Below are 14,420 nucleotides of genomic sequence, written 5' to 3'. Positions count from 1 at the left end.
CCTATTTCAAACGTAAGCTCTCTTCATCACACTAGAGAAAAAATCCACTTAAAATCCAGTTTCTGCCTCCTGGACAATTCTGGGGTTTGTAGTTTAGTGAGGCTGTTAAAAGTTCCTCCCTAAACTACAAACCCCAGAATTCTGCAGGAGGCAGAAACGGGATTTTAAGTGGATATTTTCTCTAGTTTGATGAGCCCTTTATATATACCAAACATACATCCACAATTAGAAGTCAACTATCACTACCCAACTGGTGGAAATGTTCGTTGCTAAACATTTTAATTCTGAGGACCACAGCCTTTCCAACTGTGGCTATATTTCCAATGAAGACCTCTCCCCTCCCTCGACCCAGTCATGTTTGAGAAAAGAGAAACCTTCCAGATTTACAGACTTGACATCTTTAAACCATACAGCCTTAAATTAGAGGACAATCCCAGTCTTGCTTCCAGCACTGTCATCCGAATTTCTACAACTGTCATGAGACAGTGTTTCATCTCTTTCTTTCCAGTGGACAACCCCGAGAAAGGTGGAAGCTGAAATGCCTGATAATTTCTCTAATTACCTGTTTTCAATTTCAAATTTTACAGTATCCTTTATGGAATTTGGTTCTGTCTGGAAACAGTACTGAAATATTTTGTTTTCAAAAGTTATTTTAATTTTTATTCATCTTTTTCATACCATACCATATTTTATTTTATTTTCAAAATGCTGCTGTAAAAATTTCAGTTAAGAAGGGATTTTAAGGTTTAAGCATGTCCCAGATTGTCAAGATGTGCAAATGTGACAGGTTTGCACTGGAATATATTTCTCAGCTATTCCAAGTGAATATGACTTGAGACTTTCAGACCTGCAATTGGCATGGCGTCTGTTTTATAACACTGCAAGTTATTCATTTGAAGCGGCTAAAGTAATTAAGTGAGTGAAGCGATTTCACCCCTGCCATGTGATAGCAATCCCTACAACAATCACCCCATGGAGAAATTTTAAATAGGCATGGAAATTGGCCCTTAGCAAATATTGTACAACACCTTGTTTTATGAAAAGGGAAACATCAGCCTTAAGGCGAGCTGCTATCAATTGCTTAATTAGCCCTACTGACTTGCAGAGGAGCCATATCTGAGGCCCAGAAGCTGTTCTTGGAAGAGAAGATTTTTACAAATAGTGCCAATGGCAAAAACAACTGGTCTTGAGTTGATGTTGCGATCACATGCACACTGGGTTCTTGGGCTTATGAAATTTTGAACTACCGGACTATAAAAATAAGACTATAAAATTCTGAAATTCTATTATACCACCAAAGTAAATAAAAAAGAGATTTGACAGCTTTCCAAACCTAGCACAGAATCCGAAACAGTACAAGTTGTGATAGCACCTTACAAAAAAGTAAGAAAATAAAAGCATATACACAACATGCACATGTTTGCACCTTGGGAATCAGTGTTGGCAGGCTGGAAAGCAGATGATAGAGTATGGATCTGTAACTGAGTAGAAAGTGATGTTCCTTTGCCCTGCGATTGTCAGCCAGCGTTAAGAAGATAGAAGCATATTTATTTTTTAAAAAAATCTCAGTGTTAACAAAAGTGAGGCATATAATGCAGTTTCAATGCAGTCCTCAGTAACTATAAAATGTATTATATGGCAGTGTAGATGGGATCTCAAACTTGGGAACAGGGCTTGAATCCCTGCTAAGCTTCGAAAACCTCGCGGATAACCTTGAGCAAATCACATACTCTAGAAAAATCCTAGGAAATTGGACTGGTCACATAGCTATGACTAGGATTGGAACAAAGTAATTTGGGACTTGGGTGCTTATCTTTGAACTGAGATCTTGGCACATATGACAGGATAGACAAAATTATGTAAATAAATATTTTTTTTGTGTCAGGAGCAACTTGAGAAACTGCAAGTTGCTTCTGGTGTGAGAGAATTGGCCGTATGCAATGACATGGCCCAGGGGATGCCTGGATGTTTTGATATTTTATCATCCTTGTGGGAGGTTTCTCCCATGTCCTCACATGGGGAGCCGGAGCTGATAGAGGGAGCTCATCTGCGCTCTCCCTGGATTCAAACCTAGGACCTGTTGGTCTTCAGTCTTGCCGGTGCAAAGGTTTAACCCATTGCACCACCGGGGGCTACAAAGGAGATATAAACATAGACTTGGTAGTACTGAGTGCCTATTTGCAGCTCTCATCTTATATCTGATACTGTGTTTATATATTATCTCTTGCTTAGTGTGTGCTTACATATTGATGTATTCTAGATGTAGCAAATATATAATGTGAAGACTGCAGGAAGCATGGCAGAGCACTGGATAAATTAACCCCACTTTTAGGGTTAGCTTTCAAAGAAAGGTGCTGTTTGTAAAGTTAAACACATTGCCACCCCACCCCAAGAACAATGGATGGGTTGCACAGGTGTATTGGAGACCCTAGTGGTGCAATGGGTTAAACCTTGTGCCAGCAGGTCTGAAGACTGACAGGTCACAGGTTCAAATCCAGGGATAGCACAGATGAGTTCCCTCTGTCATCTCCAGCTCCCCATGCGGGGACATGAGAGAAGCCTCCCACAAGGATGGAAAAACATTAAAAGATCTGGGCATCCCCTGGGCAACAGCCAGACGGACAATTCTCTTACACCAGAAGCGACTTGTAGTTTCTTAAGTCGCTCCTGACACGAAAAAAAGGTGTATTGCTCCTGACACAAAGTATACATTATTCAACCTAGCTTCAGTCTCCCCCCACCCCCAAATAATAATCAGGGAAGCATTTTAATTTAAGTGTTCACCCATCTGCTTCTCTCTCTCTTAAGCCATCAAAACCATAGGCTTGAAAAGAGTAATCAAATTTGACAAGTTATTGAATGAGATAGAGATTACAGTCAAGTTTTGGATTTGATCCATTAATTACTTTGAGAACCTCCAAAAACAATACTTCAGAGTCCTTTTTTAATATCATAGGTTGGGTATTCCTTATCTGAAATGCTTGGGGCTGAAAGTGTTTTGGATTACTGATTTTCTCACAGTTTAGAAAAAAAGATTTGCATATATGTACATAATTTGAAAACTTAGAGATGGGAACCAAGTCCAAACACAAAATTAATTTACATTTCATATATATCTTACTTGAAAGGCAATTTTATATAGAACATTTTAAATAATGTTGTGCATGAAACAAAGTCTGTATACTGAACCATCAGAAAAAAAAGGTGTCACAATCTCAGCCACTCATCTCAACAATGTAAGCTTTTGGAGTATTTTGAATTTCAAAATTCTGGATAAGGGATTTTCAACTTGTATTATTGCTCTGGGGACCTCATCAGATGGACAGTTTCCCCCATTATAGGACACTTTTGCTCCAGTTCAATGACGGTGAGGCATAGGTGCCATCACACGGCGTACCAATACCTCCGGTTGTTATTTCTGCCCCCCATCATTGAATTGAAGAGCAATCGTGGCAAAGGAGCAATCATGTTCAGATATCCAAATGTGCACTACAACTGTAGTAATAGCTGGAAAGCATGTGTGAAGGGAACCATCACACTCTCCTCCCGCTTCAGTGCATGGTGGAGAGGTGGTCCTTCTGAGAGCAGCAGTCTCTTGCGAGGGAAAGCCAAACATCGGATGAGGCATCTTAGAAAATGTTTACTTTGGCTTTTTGACTTTCTGTGAAGATTATCATTATTAATATAAAAGCCAAACACATTAAGCCTCCTTCCACACAGCTGTATAAAATTTCACATTTGCTTTGAACTGGATTATATAGCAGTGTGGACTCAGATAATCTAGTTCAAAGCAGATATTGTGGATTATCTGCCTTGATATTCTGAGTTATATGGTTGTGTGGAAGGGCCCTAAGATGGAACTAGAGGCACCTTTTATTTCTTAGTCTCTTGCTCTTGAGTTGCAAGCCTTCTCTGCCAAAAAATACATGTGTGATGGGGAGGAAGGCAGAGGGAAAGAGGCAAGAAGACAATGAGGGTAAGGGGCAAGAACAAACACATGTGATGGAAAGGACCTAACTTGATACTTGACAAAGGGCTGCATAAAAGGTACAATTGCCTACAAAATATACTATGGATCTTGTGGTCCATGTGATGAGGTGGCAACATACATATGAATTGTTTTGGCTCAAACTTGATATTTATCATTATGTAAACTTTGCAAACATTTTTGTGGCTCTTTAGAATTTTTTTGTGTATTACCAAGTGCAAAAAACAAAATTTAGGAGTTTCGGATACTACCAGTGTTATCCCCCACCCCCCCATGAATTCAGATAAGTGAAGTTATCAGCATCATCTCAAGCAATGGCAGGCACATTTCCTAGATGTTACTTCTTCATAGTTGAGTTCCCTATGGCAGCTCACAGTCTTTGGTTTTTCTTTAGCAGCAAGGGGCAGACACATTCCTCAAAACAATTTGAGCATTTCTGAAAACTTCAGCCTGCGTGCTTAAGTGGCTTCATTATTTTAAACCTTTCCCCCTTCCCTTCTGAGTAGGGGACAGAATGAAATGTAATAAATATAAATCAGTAATATGCATTTAAAAATAATGATCCACAACATCAGCCAGCTAATCACACAGTGCGAACCTTATGCTCTTTCATGTGTTTTCAAAAAAGCAATGTGACACCCCAGCTACCATCCTAATTAAGTAAATTTGCTTTAAATTAAAAACGAAAAAGATCTTGCTGTGAAAGAAAAATAGAACTGTCGGCCGATCAGTGGTGGCAACAGTGAAAGGTTTCAGTTTGATTAGGCGGAAACACGGATGAATGTGTTTATAAGTTTTAAATACTGAACTCTTCGCACTGCTTTTGGATCTCTTGAACTTGCAACCTCGCAGCAAAAAAAAAGTATTTTAATGTTTGTGACACAGATGGCAGAGTCTTGTTATAAACTTGCTCCAATTTACTCATATGAAAGCAAGGGCAACCCTCCTCTGAACAAATCTTGCCAAGAAAATCACGTAACAGGTTCACCTTAGGGTCACTGATACATCAGCAATGACTTGAAGGCACACAGCAACAAAGTGTGTAAACTCTCAATATAGACTAGGAATATGGGACACAGGGATGAGATATGATACTACTATCCCCAGCCATTTCCTTCCCTAAATTTGCTTCAACACATGGCAGTTTGAAAAGGAACATTTTTTTTAAAAAAAATTAATGTTAGATACATTTTTAATAATTTCATGACCTTAGGAAGAAGAAACCTGGGAAGACAATGGCAACAAATTTGAAAAATTCCACTCAAAATGCTTTTCAAAGAAGCCTTGAAATGCAACTAACAAGTATCTGGAAGTAGCATCTCCAAAAGTAACATGAGCCCCACTCAACATGTTACTTTGGAAAATTTCCCCTATATACTAATGTATAAGTCTAGAAATTTCATTCAAAAAATCAACCCAAAAATCTGAGTCCACTTATTCAAGGGTCAGTGTAAGTACTGTACCTTAATTCTTATAACAAATTATATAAAAATCCATAATTTTGCCTCCAAACCTGTCTTTGACATATACATGAGTATATACGGTAATTTTGTCACAGACTTATTGCCACTAGGCAAATTATATTGACTGGTAAGTAGATGGCTTATATCCCATTAACTAAAAGCTCTGGGAAGTTGGAATTGAGAGAGAAGTAGCTCAACAGGAAGGTCTACATATGCTTACTGAAAAAAATAAGAAAGCGGCTTGCAATTGAAGAGGACTTTCAGTCTGCACTTCAGAAAGGTTATTTTATGCAAAATGGGAAAAGCTCAAGTCAAGAAATAAGCAGCAATGAAAAAGGGTGGTGAAAGAAATATTTATAATGGAGTTAAAATAAATGAGAAAGGAGAGGAGAAATGGGGAGTAGAGTGGGAGATTTGAAGCCACTTAAGGGGCGAAAATCAAAGTATTTTTTAATTAAAAACCCAGCCAAATGACTTGTGGCCCTTCCATACAACCCTCTATTCCAGAATATCAAGGCAGAAAATCCCACAATATCAGCTTTGAGCTGGGTTATCTAGGGGCCCTTCCACACAGCCTTATATTCCAGAATATCAAGGCTGAAATCACACATTATTTGAGTGTAGACTCACATAACCCAGTTCAAAGCAGATGTTGTGGGATTTTCTGCCTTGACATTCTGGGATATAGGGCTGTGTGGAAGGGCCCTTAGATGGCTCCTCATATCGCTTCTTACCTGAATGGGAAGGGGCTCTACTTCCTATAGTTGTGTTGGATTGGTCTGAAGCTTTTACAGAAAATTGGTAGCTACCCTGATTAATTAAACTCTGATTTGGGTCCCTCTTTACCCCAACATCCATTGTGTCAAGGACTTCACCATCCCTCCCTGCTCCCTGTAATAGATCTTTTCTCATAGCAAATGGACCATCCTACATCTTCCTACGCTGAAAGAAACAGCTGTGTCTCTCAAATCCCTATTTAGCTGGTGGAAGAATCCCTTCAATTTATGAACTGAAATGCACCTTGGAATGACATTATTCCTAAAACTAGTTATTAGAATCATAGAATCATAGGGTTGGAAGAGACCTCATGGGCCATCATATTATTATATTATATTATAACTTTATTTGTACCCCGCTAGCATCTCCCGAAGGATTCGATGCAGCTCACAATATGCCGAAGCCCAACACAATACAACAATACAATATCTAGCAAATAAAAACAGTTAAGCAGAAAAACAATAACAATAGCAATACGACAAGACATTATTAAAAACTGAGTCGGCCGGAGTAGGGGTACAAGGTTAAAAGTGCTGATGTATCGGAGGGGTGTGGGATTATGATATAAGTGCGGTGTGCAGTGTGCGGTGATTTGGTACTAAAGTGCTTCTGGGATTTGGTAGTGGGAGATTCCTAATCTGAAAAGGCACATTGGAACAGCCAGGTTTTCAAATTCTTTCTGAAGACTGCCAGTGTAGGGGCTTGTCTGAGATCTTTCGGGAGGGCGTTCCAGAGGCGGGGGGCCACCACGGAGAAGGCCCTGTCTCGCGTCCCCACCAAGCGCGCTTGTGATGTGGGCGGGATCACGAGCAGGGCCTCTCCAGATGACTGGAGTGAGCGTTTGGGTTCGTAGACAGCGATGCGGTCACGCAGGTAGGGTAGTCCCAAACCGTTCAGGGCTTTGTAGGTAAGCACCTGCACCTTAAATTGGGCTCGGAAAATAAACGGCAGCCAGTGGAGCTCCTTAAACAACCCCTTGCCAAGAAGCAGGAAAATTGCATTCAAAGCATTCTCTGACTTTTTTTTTGATGACTGGAGTGAGCATCTTAATTCCAATTATTATTCTGTATTGTAACCTAACCAAATTCTGCAAAATGTTGGACAACCCACCCCTCCCTGGGAGATGGATATTCAATGGTAACAAGGGTAATGAACAATGGAAATTGTGCAATCAGAATCCAAGTGAATGACACTTTCCATGTAAGGAGATATAAGGGAGGTCTCTTAGGGTTTTAGTGGGGTCCCTCAGCCAAAAAAGGTCTATAGAACTGTGCTATGTGCTACACCTCCAGGAGACCTGGGATTCGAAGTTCTCTTCCCATAACTCAGAAACATTATAACTATTTGGAGAGGAGGAGGGTACAGTTTCCTCAATGGCTAGAGCAGTTCTGCTCCAAGCTCTGACCATACCAAATCATTTTCTTTGAAATGAAGAGTTCTTTCAAAACCTTTTGTATTATGGTATGGATCACTGGAAATAATCAAACTTGTCCATGCACGGCTAATGCTACTGAATTTTTCACTGACTAGTAGTGAAGACAATGTTGTACATGGGCCCAGGAGACCCTGTTTCAGATATTTTAAGACTTAGAAAAAACAAATGCCACCTGACTTTCATTTTAAATCACAATCAGGGATAATTATAAGTATGAGAAAAGTATAGGATAGCTCCTTAGCTCTATTTTGAATCCCGTACAAAATAAGTAATATATAAACATGATTAATAATCCTAGGATCTAAAATCCCAGATGGCTGGCTGTAATAAAACGAAACCCTACTTTCAATATGATGAATTTCAATGGTGAATCAAAGTGACAAATCCATGTGCATTTTCCATCCTGATATGAGTTACTGAAAACTCAGCTAACATGCTATTAGGAGAGAAAAAAATAGCACATGGCAGCTTCGAAGCATTTAAGAATGACAAACACTAGATGTAGCTGAAGCTTCTTAAATAAAGCAATCTATGGTGTCAGATAGATGGCAAATCAAGTCAGAAATGCTGTTCAGTTAAATAATCTGTTCAAACAATGCCGGATCCTTGACAATCAAAGTTGATGCCTTGACTCTGTCAGGGTCATTGCAGTGCAATCCAGCATCATAAAAAGCTTCCAAGCTCTACAATTTTACAGAATGCCCTTCACATAACAAAGCTGTGACTGGAATGTGCAAAGGTCTGTGTGGCATTAGGAGAGAATTGGCAACAATTTCTAAGGATGCAAAATACAAAAGATGGAACATTGCTGCTCTCTCTCTGCATTTAAATTTAAAGTAGTACCTAGGTGACTGTAAGTGGCTTAGCTACAATAAGTGAGATATAAAGAAAGAAGGACATGCTTTGGGTGCCACATTTTGTAGGCTAGCAGTAAGATATACATATTTCAAGTGACCTTCCATTAGGCTTGGGCATAGATTTGTTATGGCCGTTTGCCTTTGGCTTGTTCAATTGGATCATTTTGTTTGGAAGCCCATAACGGCATGGGCTCTGCTGCCATTTTTAACCGTTTTCCAACATTTTTTCTGAACTTTTTCTTTCTTTTTCAAACACACAAACATACATTCCTTTCTGCAAACTATAAAAGGAAGAATCCATAAACCAGAAGAGAAGAAGAAAAAACAGTGGGATTAGAACCTGAAGAAACAGGGGGCTCTCCAATTCTGAAGGATGTGAAGTCTGATGGAGAGAATCAAAAGGCCCATCTTGATTGCCACAAAATGTGGACTAGGAATCACATTAGCTTGGAGTGTCCAAATGAACCAGGTTAATGGATATTAACCTGGAATAAACCCACTATTATAGGTTAAAAACTACTATTCTGAGTTTTTAAAATATCTGTAAAGGTCAGGATCTTCCAGGAAGGTCTGGACCATTACAGGTATGGGGTCTGTGGGGATTGCCTCTTGGGATCATCATCTGCAATCCCAGGAGGTGTGCTCACAGCCATCCTGCACTCCTTGGGCTGTCAGTCTGAGACGGCGTAATGGCAGATAAAATTCCCTCTCAACAGCTCTGTGGCGTCATTTCTCAGTGCCCATGGAACTAAAGAAACGTCATGTCTTGGTAAGATGCCTTTCCCTCTATTTTGGGGGCAGGGGGAGGGAGGGGAGACTGGCACTGTCTCTGGCCACCCATGCTGGTTGTGCATTTGCAAAGGTGGTTGTATGACCATTCCCTGTCAAAACTATGGGGTATCCTCTATACATGTGACCACAAAAGGCAAAACAAACTAGGTTTTAAAATGTTAGTCTGTGATGCATTTAGCCATGTTTAGAAGGGCCCTAAGATAGGTTTTTAAAGCTATTGCCTTTATGCCACATGGCATGCACATTTTTTTCTGAATGTTTTTGGTTGTGTTGGGGTTGTGTTGGGGTTGTGTTGGGGTGTGGGGGGCTTTTCAGGGAGGCAGAGGGCTCAGGATAGTCCAAAAGGAATAGCTGTGAAGGAAGGGAAGCAAGAGTGATTCCCTGCTCCACCTCATCCAGGACAGAGATGTATAGATGTATGGGGTACATCTCAAATGAACCATTGCCAGTGTTTCTAAAATAGAGAAAACGCTGATTGTCTTACCTAGCTCTAATGTCCTATAAATCTCTTGGCTAACTATCCTGCCTTGATCTGATATCCCTAACACCTCCTGGCAATCATCTTTAGTGACATTAAAAAGTTATTTCAACACCATCAAAATTAGCTTTAAGATCTTCAGAAGAATGAAGCTCTGTGACCTTCCATTAGGCTTGTGCATATATTTGTTATTGACATTTGCCTTTGGCTTGTTCAATTGGTTGAGTTTGTTCGGAAGCCCATAACGACATGGGCTCCGCTGCTATTTTTTAACTGGCCACAACAGAACTATGGTTGTCAAAAATCGATTGCTTTTGGTTACATGTAAAGTGTAAGAAGATAGACAACCAGTAATTTATCACACAATTACTAAGGCAGGGTCTGTATTCATATTGTGCAATATCAGACTGGGCACTGTTCATAATATTTGATAATTATCTTTTATCAGTTGTTCCTCATTTGGACAACGACACTTGCCCCTCTACATTTATGGCTTGGACTTTGCAGATTTGAGTATTCATTGATTTAATCAAAATGTTCTTTCTAGGAATCTGTAGATCCTCAAATGTGATCCTATGGTCAACTTCCTTCAGGCATGCAGGATGACCTAAATAGTTCTATACCTCTCTAGACATCTCTAGGTCCTCCAATGCGATTCCTGTTTTAGCTTCCAGTAGATGTTGACCATAGTCATGCTGGAGGACTTAGAAATTCCTGAAGAGAGGGATAAGCAATTTCTGTTTTCATGGTTTTTCACTTTCAGTTGGGATCCTGTGCCACTAACCCCAGCTAATGTTGAAAGCTGACTGTACATATTTGGTAATTCTGACTTCTATTATCTGCATGCAAGATCTCACTGTGTATGGTGGTCAGGATATATTTGTGCAAGCTATGTCACAACAGTGGCACTTCTGAAGGAAACAAAATACTAGACCAGACTTCTCCGAGGTCATAAAATGTACTATGCTGTTAAACATGGCTCTGAGTTTGCGTATATTCCTCACCTCTCCCCAGGAAGCAGGTAGGGGCTCCACCGGAGGGAAATATTTGGGGACATCCCAAGCCACTGCAGCCATGAACCACTTGAAGTCCTTGCACTTAAGGTGCTTGCGAAGCTCCTTCTGGGCTGAAAGATCACCGGTGGAGAGATGCCTGTACTCCGGCCGCCTCTGGTAAACGTACTCTGCGAACTCATCCATCCACGTTTCAGCCACACGCTTCAGGTTCTGAGCAGCAGAAAGCAAGAGTCAGTCATCTCTCTTCACTCAAGGCTGGTTGTTACCACTGATATACACACACACCATTACAATACCTCATTCCCTTATCCAGCTTTGGCTGGTTGTACATTAAGCAAATGGAAGCATTTCACATTTAAATGCTATTAAGGGCCTGATAAAAATCAGACGGATGGCTTCATTCCTCCTTTAACAACAAAGCAAAGCAAAACAAAACAGCTCATTGCAATTACTGAACGGGATTCAATTAACTAGATACAGTAAAGACTTGTTTAATTATTTCAGTGGAACCTTCCTGCAAATATCTCTTGCACTTGTTACTTGATTGTCTCATTTGGTTTCCCAACAGCAATTTAAAGCAGAACTATTTTGAAATTTGAGATTAATTTTGTAGAGGTAACGGGAAATGAGCCCAGACCTCAGGATATTTTCCCTTCGGCGCTCCTGATACTCAGGGGGTCTTTCACACACAGAATTATGTTTCTACTTCAACTTCCATAGCAACATACTATGGAATCCTATGGAATGCAATTTAGGAAGGGGAACAAAGAATTTTCTGCTTGAAAGCTCTATTGCTTCACAAAGCTGCAAACCTCAGGGATGCAACCATGGCAATCAATGTGGTATTGAAGTGTTATGATTGTGTAGTGGGAAAGGTCACCCAATTTTTAAATCAACCTTTACAGATAAATATTTGTCCTTTCTCTCCAGCAACACACTATTAGTCAGGAGAAGCTCTAATAAGTAGCTTCCTCATGCAGTAAATATTAGAGGACTCATTGCGGGGAACTCATTTTCTTGTAGTTCTCTCTCCTTAATACTACTGGGAATATTCTGCCTCATGTTCCTAACTTGGTTGCCTTTGGGTATGATTTGCTTAGCTTGAGTTATTTTTGGAGGGTTGGGTTTTTATCCTATTGTCAATTAATCATTACACTGTGGAAGTTCGGGCTTCCAGTCAACCAAGCTGTCTTCCAGGATATTCCCATTCCTTTACTACTTTCCAGCATTTTCCACTACCATCACCATTTAGACACTCAGCTTTCTGTGGCTAGTGAGTGTGGTGAATACTAATGTGGTTCTTTTGGAGTTTTCAACCCCTTAGTGTTCTTCTTATTTCTCAATCCCTCTGCAAAACTTTGGGCCCTTGTAGGCATGCTGATATCTCCCCTTTGTTTTTCAGATAGCCTTTGGCAATCAGCACCTGTATTTGTTAGGAGAGAGAGAGCCAATCTTAACAGAAAGCTTTGCTTTCTCTGTGATGGAAAACAACACATAATAGGGATACACTCCATGCTGTGAATTCTGACTCTTTGATATAAAGTGTCCCTCCAAAAAGCTTTTCTTTAATCAAGGCTTCTTGAACTGTATATAGCAAATTGCAGCATTCTAGCTAATCTAAAAGCAGCCAAATCATTTTGAATCCATTTCACGTCTGCATGACCACATTTTTAGATTTTTGCCAGCAATAAAAATGCCATGGATTAATTTAATTTGTTGGGAAATATAGAAGTAATCAAACAACTATAATGCTCCCATAACTGAGTTGGTCTGCAAATGAGATCTGTCCATCCATCCATCTGTCTAAAACAAGGCTATGAATACAAGACTTTGGAAGCAATGAATGTGTATACTACTTGTATACTATTATAGTAAAGCAACACTTGAAGATGAGCTAAAAGCCAGATTTGTATAGAAAGAAACTATTTTTCTTGCTTCAAGGGCAACACTGCACAGCAAGGTAGGACTCAGATATTATTTGATATCTCTGCTTTCACAAGCCAAGGAGGACAATTGATAGATTATCGCTTGATTTTTAAACAAACCACCATTCCTTGGAGTTGTGGCTTATGTAAACTATGGTTTGAAAACAAGCCAGGATCTAAAACTACTGCTTCCCACCAATTAAGCACAGTTAAACCATAGTTCCTTGGGTGTGATGCAATGGGAAATGGTACTTAATTTTAAATGGCAGATAAAGCATTCTCTCGCAACACATGAAAGAACAGAGGATAGTGTAAGTTCCAAAGTTCACTACCATTCATTTTCACAGCAGAAAATCCAAGTTTCTCACTATGTGTGAAAATAGATAAACTGTTTTAAGCTTACAATATATTAAATAAACATACATACAAATAAACATACTGTTTCTTTTAGTCAAGGAGATTCAAAAAGTTATAACACAAGGTACTAGTTTATTTAAAGAAATGTTCTACTGGAGAAACTCCATGAAAAAATTCTGAAACTACGATCTTGAGGATAACAGTATACTGTGATCAAAACGGAAGATGTCATATTTGGGGCTGCTGGGAGGAGAGGGTGGCAGTATCATCCTGCTCCTTTGGGCTCCTGGAGCTTGAAAAACTCCAGTAAAACCCCTGGGTTTTGGGTCTGCGTGGAAGGGCCCTAAGATTCACCTGCGACCTGGGGGGCTGCATTTGACACTCCCTTGTTTCAAAGGATCTTTCCAGTGTATTGAACCCGTTCGAAGATAGTGTTCAAAATTTGAAGTTCAAACTAAGACCTAGTCTGGCTTCACCAACTCACTGAAATCGGAGCCACCATCTATCACAGTGGGTCAGCCTTGCCTGCTTCAATCTGGCTGCCTTGCTTGTTTATATAATCAAATCATGGTAGTTTATGTAGTCCAATCTATAGTCCAAAAACTATCAGTGTTTACTATTTATGACGCCTATATATTACCTCTAATATCACAGGTAGCTGATTTCTGAACACCAGTTACTGGGGATTTTGAACCGGAGGATGAAGTTATACTTGGGTGTTAATAGTGGGATGATAAGCATCCAGTTGGCCATTGTGTGAACATAACACTGGACAAGACGGGCCTTTGGATTAATGGAACAAGGCTTTTATCTTCTTATGTAACACTCAGAGAAAAATGTGAACTGAGAATGTGATCCAGATTTGCATATTTATTTGGCTGTGGATTTCTGACGTCATATCTACACACATGTGGGCATACAGTAACTTTAGTGGTAAATAAATGCACCAGGTGTCCAAGGAGGGCAGGTGCTGTCTCATTTGCTTCCATATGTATAAGCCAGATCAGTAAGAGCCACTATCTGACCAATTTAATAATAAAACATGTTCAGGAACTGCTATGTTGGCCATACCAACAAAATATAACAAAATACAAAAGGCACAAAAATTGACGCACTCATGGGGCAACCACAATGCAGAAAATGCATCTTAAAAGCTTTTAAAGCTTCTGTGGCTTTTTCATTTGGCAAAAGTGTTACATCATGTAGGTGCTTTCAGGAAATGTGTCCCAAAAAGTGATGATGTGGCCTGGATCCTATTAGTCCTACCAACTATAGTAGATCAATTGAATCAAGCTGAATAGTGAAGTAACACTAATGTAAATTGCCTTAATT

At 39.8% G+C, this 14,420-nt stretch overlaps 1 protein-coding gene across 3 annotated transcripts in view; it reads right to left on the bottom strand.

The window, feature by feature from the left end:
• GALNTL6 (polypeptide N-acetylgalactosaminyltransferase like 6) overlaps positions 1-14,420 on the bottom strand; it is a 616,387-nt gene that overhangs the window by 39,905 nt on the left and 562,062 nt on the right. For 2 of the 3 annotated variants that reach the window (XM_060778709.2, XM_067468722.1), the window contains one exon: positions 10,795-11,016. The exons of the other annotated variant lie outside the window; for it this stretch is intronic. In XM_060778709.2, the coding sequence (XP_060634692.1) occupies positions 10,795-11,016 (222 nt within the window). The remainder of the gene's footprint in view (positions 1-10,794; positions 11,017-14,420) is intronic. 3 annotated transcript variants of the gene reach the window in all.

This window comes from Anolis sagrei, chromosome 5 (genome assembly GCF_037176765.1).
Source record: "Anolis sagrei isolate rAnoSag1 chromosome 5, rAnoSag1.mat, whole genome shotgun sequence".
Lineage (NCBI taxonomy): Eukaryota > Metazoa > Chordata > Lepidosauria > Squamata > Dactyloidae > Anolis > Anolis sagrei.
Note: the sequence above shows the minus strand (reverse complement) of the source record. Positions and strands in the feature narration are given on the sequence as shown.